A 7040-nucleotide genomic window follows, 5' to 3' on the forward strand; every position below is an offset into this window, starting at 1 on the left:
TTCAACAAAAGCAAGTTGAGAACTATATTGCACATAAGTGTATATTGCACTAAGTCTCCCTTTAAAGTTAGTACCTTTAAAATGCAAGCTGTTTTTCTTTCTTTTTTTTTGACATGAAATGTCAAGTATTTAACAGCAATTCATTTATATCTTAACTAAACATGAGACATTACAGTAGTATAAAAATAAGTGAATAAATAACCAAAGCGCATTCACTTCATTTACATAAAGTATGATGCAATTTCAATAATAAGGGTAAATAAAAATGAAATATTTTACATATTTTTCTTGCAATATATATGAAAGGTTTTATGTAATAGACATATTTTAAAGGAATGTAACTTTGTTACCTGATATTATGTTCCCTCATCTTCTTTATAGTGAGTGAGGTGAACATACCTCTTCTGTGAGTACTTAATTCAAACCACAACCACAATCAAAGGTACTTACCAACTTACCTTAAATAAACATTTATTATTATTATTATTTATTTATTTTTAATTTGCATCCTTTCCATGACAGGGACAGGACAGGGAACTCTGCACCCAGGTGAGACGGGGAGAGAGGGAGAATTTCATGCGGTGACCTGGAAAAAAAAAAGGAACAAAAGGTAAATGCTGTAAATGTTTAATTTTGAGAAAAATAATGCAAAAAAGGGAGGCAACATTTTTTTAAATGAATTAACAAGATTTTTTATTTGCACCCCTTTCGTGATAGGAACATGAAAGGAAATTCTGGTACTGAGGCAACCAAAACAAGGAGCTCTGGCACTAGGAACTTTTGGTATTGGGGCAGCCAGGAGTACTGAAACCGGTGGTCTTCTCGAGAACTTCTGGTCCTCAGAAAATATCACATGGAGAGTTTGGGACAGCCATGAGATGCAGCCATTACAGAAACTTCTGGCACCTGGGGCGTACATCACATGGAGCATAGCCATGAGAAGAATATCTGAAACTGGACCTTGTTGTACAGGACAAGCTTTTGAAAGCGTGCAGTTATGACAAGGAACTTGAAGACCAGGTAGTTACTACAGTAAGTTCTGGTTCCAGGGCAGCAAGACTGGGACACCTGGGGCACCATAGTAACTATGTAAATTCTTCCCGTTCAAAATTAACAGCAAAAGCAAATATGCAAAAACTGGATGATCTTAGGCTTGGTACCTGAAGCAAGTCGTGGTGAAGGATCTTCCCCAGAACGAGCCGCCGCTTGGTGGAGGAGGCTCAAACAGCAGCAGTCTGTGCAGAGACATGGGAGAGACATCTGATTATGATCTGAAGCCTTTACATTTGAGCTATTTAGTTATAAGATCTAATCTGGAAGAACATTTGTATGATGTTTGGAATCAGACTTTTTATTTTTGTGATCTCAGCTATTGACAATCTAGGCTCTGAGAAAAAACTATATACATATACATATGACCCAGGCAAGCAGTAACACAAGATGCAAGACGCAAAGGCTTCAATGAGGGATGGAAAGCCTTCCCTCTAGCCCACAAGACGCAAAGCTGACAGGAGACTCTAGAAATGTCTGGGGTTATATGGAGACCTGAAACAAAACAGAAAACACTGGCGCAAATGGATAAAAGCGTCTGCTAAATGAATAAAAGAAAATGTAAATACATTACGCTTCAAAAATCAAAATGAACCACAAAAGCAAATGTGTAAAAACTGGTTAATCTTATGCTCAGTACCTTAAACCAGTCATGGTGAAGGATCTTCCCCAGACTGAGCCTCCGCTTTGGTTTACACTGCAGGAGGCTGCAGATCAAACGGCAGCAGTCTGTGCACAAACACAGATGATATCTGATTATGACCTGAAGCTTTTACATCTGCATTCATTCAGTTGGGAGATCTGATCTGGAAGAATATTTGTATGATAATTGTGTTCAGACTTCTTTTCTTGAGATGAAGAGCTCACCTTCTGATAGTCCAGGCTCTGACCAAACGTTTAGTTCGGTCTTCTGTAGGTCCTCGCCATTTCGAAAACGGCCACACAGCATCATGAACAAGATGACCCCAAGAGACCACGACATTGCAGACTTTGCATGGTACTTACCCTTGATCCTGTACTCAGGAGGGTAGTACTCCATGGTGACTGGAGGGAAGAGATTTAATCTCATATGCAAGTTTGCATTGCCAAAGCATTTTCTCTGTGAGCTTTGAGGGATGAAACATACCATACAATGTTGTGTAGACAGACTTTCTCATGAGGTCCCCGCACCCAAAGTCAGTCAACTTGACCTGCAGGGTATCCTTGCTCACAATGAAGTTTTCCAACTTAATGTCGTCATGAAATACAGCACGGCGACAACATGTGCGGGCCGCCTGTGTTGCCTGCTGCATGATGTACCGAACTAAACCGTCATCGAGCCTGCCTCCGTGGGCCTCCAAGAAACTCACTAAGTTCGTGCAGGGTGACAGACACTCGAGTACCATGACATAGTTGTCACGTTGGTCCTGCCAGTCCAGCAGCTTTATAATCCCTGGCGCGCTGGGTCCCTTGTTGGCCAGGAGTGTAAGGGCGATCTCCAAAGGTAGGGGGTTTGGATGATCAGGCTAGAAGATGGACAGTTTTAAAATGGTTTGTCTATTGAAAAACCATTTGTAGTCTGCAATTAAATTAAATTAGTGACTGAGGTGAGTGCAGATGACTTACAATAGATATTCCATGCCATGCATCTTCATGATGTCTTTCACTGCCACCTGATCAACCAAACAAAAGTATGTGTGTAGAGGTCATATTATTCCACTCATTAAACTTGAAGACTGTGGACATAATAGTGAAATGATGAGAAAAAAAACATTTGCATAACTTAATTTGTGTTTGCCTTACGACCACTGCTCGAATTGAAGGGGGGCTGGGGGGATCCGGGACCCCCCATAAGGCATTAGGGACCCCCCATAAGAAGTAAAAAATAGACTTAGGGGGGTCCCTCAGACATTTTTATTTGAGTAAAAATGATAATGACAAATGTGATTAAATTCAAGCAATGGATATGGTAAATTAAATTTCGTGAATTATTTACAATAATTTATATTAAGTTTGTTTATGGGCTAGTTGTCATGTCTCTTTAAATTTCAAACGCCCCGCCCACATCTAAAGACCGCTAAGCGCAGGACATCGTTGACATGACTGCTTGATTGGCGCCGCTCCGTCAAGCTAACTTCAGCTAAAAAAATGCAGAATAACAAACCTCCACTCGCAGTCGGGAAGAGGAAGCTTCTTACTGACTTTTTTGAGGGGTAATTTTCTCTCTATATCTTTCCACTATATTTATCAACTCCATGTCTTTTGTATTCCTTGCATAAATTATTATTAGGCCTGGTTCTGGGGTGCTAGAGATCTCGATGAAGATGAGTGACAGCTTTTTAGTAATTATAAAGGGAGTGCTCGTTGTGCGGTTTCTGTGCTATATATAATCCATTCAGAATTGTATAAAACTTGTTTTTCATGCTGCTAAGACCAACGGCCACATACACGCTGCAAAGTTTCGGGAATTACATCGGCATATAAATGCGGGATTCACTCTTGAAATAGCTATGATTGACATATTGATAGCCATAGTAATTTCCTGAATAAAGCAGACTTTTGGACAGAAATGGTTGAATAGTCTGCTGACTGACAGACTCACTCATAACAGTCCACTGCGCCACCTACTGGACGTAACTATGTAAACTGCACTGAAATCGTTGAACGTACACTACTGTTCAAAAGTCATTTCTGTTCACCAAGCCTCCATTGATTTGATCCAAAATACAGTAAAAACACTAATATCATGAAATATTATTACAATTTAAAATAATAATAATACAATAGTAAACAATTTTCAGCATCATTACTCCAGTCTTCAGTGCCTGTACTGTTTACTTCTGTTTTTTTTTTTTTTTTTACTGCTTTACTAGAGACACTACTTTGTAAATGAATTCTTGAAGAGTTTCCTTGTGTGTGAGTGCTGTGATTGCAGATAAAGCCAACACTCTCTCTCTCTTACGCTTTCATACACCTTTAATGGTATATGCTACTTCCCCGTCACCCCTAGAATAAAAGGGAACGTAACACACACGATCTTCAGAAATCATTCTAATATGCTGATTTGCTGCTCCAGAAACATTTATGATTATTATCAATGTTGAAAACAGTTATGTACAATTTCTTTTTCTGGATTCTGTGATGAATAGAAAGTTCAAAAGAACAACATTTATCTGAAATAGATATAATTTGTAACATTATACACTATCGTTCAAAAGTTTGGGGTTTTGGGTGGAAATAAATTAAAGAAATTAATACTTTTATTCAGAAAGGATGCATAAATTGATCAAAAGTGACAGTAAAGATTTAAAATGTTACAAAAGATTCTATTTAAGATAAATGCTGTTCTTTTGAACTTTCTACTCATCAAAGAATCCTGAAAACCGTTTGTACACAACTGGTTTCAACATTGATAATAATAAGAAATGTTTGAGCAGCAAATCAGCATATTAAAATGATTTCTGAAGGATCATGATGTGAAAATAGACAAATATAGAAAACAGCTGTTTCACATTCTCACAATATTAATGTTTTTACTTTAAAAAAAATAAAAATAAATACATATATATACACAGGTGCATCTCAATAAATTAGAATGTCGTGGAAAAGTTTATTTATTTATTTCAGTTATTCAACTCAAATTGTGAAACTCGTGTAATAAATAAATTCAGTGCACACAGACTGAAGTAGTTTAAGTCTTTTGTTCTTTTAATTGTGATGATTTAGGCTCACATTTAACAAATTTGTTATTATTTGTGTTGACTTTTGACTCCTGGACATGCCTAAGTTAATCTTATAAACTATTATAAAGACTATATCCTGTTTGCCCAGTTGTCTTGCACTCTTTGAATAATACTTAATCTCATCTCTATAGTATCATTACAGCCTGATAACAGTTTTCCATCCTTTTGCTACTGTTTAAGCAATAAAAAGGTCCTTAAACAGGTCCATTTGAAGTTACTGACTGCTCCTTTATCACTGCTTTCTGAAACATTATGAAATAATTATTCCTGTGCCACTGCTGAATTTGAATACCATTCAGTGTGTCTGAAAGCCATCTGAATATTTTCTACAGTTTTTGAGAAATTTCAATGTATTTTTATGTCACATGCTTTTACGGATCTTCAAGTGCCTTATATGTAGTCCCCTGGTATATTTGCCATAGTTGCCCTTTTGGGTCTGCTGCTTTGTCACCCTCTAAATCCAGTATTACTTGGAGTAAGCCATTTAAAAGAAGAATAGTAGCTTATCTCTCTTTGTTATGCAACATTAAATTGTATATAGTTATGCATATTATGATCAAATATATTGTTTATTTTGTATAAATTGTATATTGCGAGACTAACCCCCACCAAAAAAAAAGTCTGATGGTGGGGACCCCCCATAAGACTTGATTCAATTCGAGCACTGCTTACGACCATCATCCACACGACTCGCTTCATGAACAACTCCAAACCCGCCTACCCCCAGACAATCACCGAGCATCTATTAAACGAGAAAACATTTCATTTGAGACTTTATGTGGTTATTTTCAAGGGCACATTAAATTGTCTGGGCGAGGGGGCTATCGTCCTCAAATCGTCCTATGGGACAGTATTTATTTGTTTAATAATTAATTACGCAATTAATGGATACTCAAAGTTTCACTTTTTCCCCCACATCATATCATTTACCATCAGTGCTGCTGGCTGGCGATGGTGACTCAACTGAGGTGTTTTCTGGCAGCTTTCAGGAAAGAGGGCAGCCTCCAGAACCACTTTTTCTTCTTCTTCTTCTCCTCCTCCTCCTCCTCCTCCTCCTCCTCCTCACTCCATGCCTCCCTCCTCTAGGCGTCTCCCTTACCGGCACCCAGTAGCGTGTTTAGGCAGCACGCATCCCACGCAATTGTATATGTGTCGTCAGTGCAATGGATGATGGGAATTGTAGTTTGTGGGTGAAGGGCAACAGTAGTGTGGTGCAAGAGTCAATCGTGATGGAGGAGTGACCTGTGGTGGTGAGTAAACGGAAGTCCACAGACCAGATTCGTGACAACCACGGTATTCTTCCCTGTGGGTTTTTCAGGCGTTACACAAAACCTGAGCATGTCTGCACAGACATTACTTGAGGGAATTCAGAAAGAACTGAAATGTGCTTTTATTTATTTTAAATACTAGTAAACAATGCATTGAGGGTTTTTTTACTACTGCTGAGGGAGCAATTGGTAATTTGACATCTGTCTGACTTCTGGCTGCTGTAATCCATTATTTAGTATGTTTTCCCCCCACTTTTAAATGTTTTGGAAATGACTGCATTCATAACGAATATACAGAATGAGGATCACAGAATAAATATAGGACCAGTTGACACCAGGGGAGACACCACAATTGTTACTTTGTGTTAACAGCACTTACTGATACAGAAAATAAGGTTGATAATATCAGTTATAGCCATATCAATGTCAGTCGCTGCAGGATCTATATCTCGGATGTCATTAACTGCTAAAGAACCAAAACAATTCTGACAGAATTCTGACAATCACCACCTGATGCTCAACTGATTGAAATATTTAAATTAGTTTCTAGATGCTGAAACCACAGTTCGTTAATGACTCGTTATTAAGGTTTAACCTTATTTAAATATCACTATCAATATAGTTGAGAGACTGCCGAACAGTTTTTGTGATTTAGTTCAGTGTTTCATTCTCTCGCTGTCATTAAGTTGCTTCTCGCCCTTGTGGTGAGAAAAAGAACAGACAGTTTCTCTCAAATACACATTAGCAACAAGCTCTTCTCTCAGTCTAGCAAATCCGTCAGTATTTCCAGATTTGCAAAAAAAATTAATAATAAAAAAAATAAAAAAATGTATATATATGTAACGAGATAGATGTTATATAAATATCAGTTCTTAGGTTCTTTAAGTAAATCCTGCGTTAATGAGATCGCAGTTCCTATTGGTTGCGCCGGTGGCGCTATGGCCCAGTGAGTTCTAACAGTCTGCAGCAGAGCTATGGAGAACTGCTGTGGGTGAGTCAT

At 38.1% G+C, this 7040-nt stretch overlaps 1 protein-coding gene across 1 annotated transcript; it reads right to left on the bottom strand.

The window, feature by feature from the left end:
• Positions 1-1533: 1533 nt before the first annotated feature.
• On the bottom strand, positions 1534-7040 carry LOC306857484 (serine/threonine-protein kinase pim-2-like; the record flags this gene model as incomplete). Its single annotated transcript, XM_079397462.1, has 5 exons — positions 1534-1545; positions 1691-1779; positions 1918-2094; positions 2177-2555; positions 6999-7040. 5 exons carry the CDS (start codon positions 7038-7040, stop codon positions 1534-1536), a joined length of 699 nt encoding a protein of 232 aa, XP_079253588.1.

Source organism: Barbus barbus, assembly GCF_936440315.1.
Source record: "Barbus barbus genome assembly, chromosome: 38".
Taxonomy (NCBI): domain Eukaryota; kingdom Metazoa; phylum Chordata; class Actinopteri; order Cypriniformes; family Cyprinidae; genus Barbus; species Barbus barbus.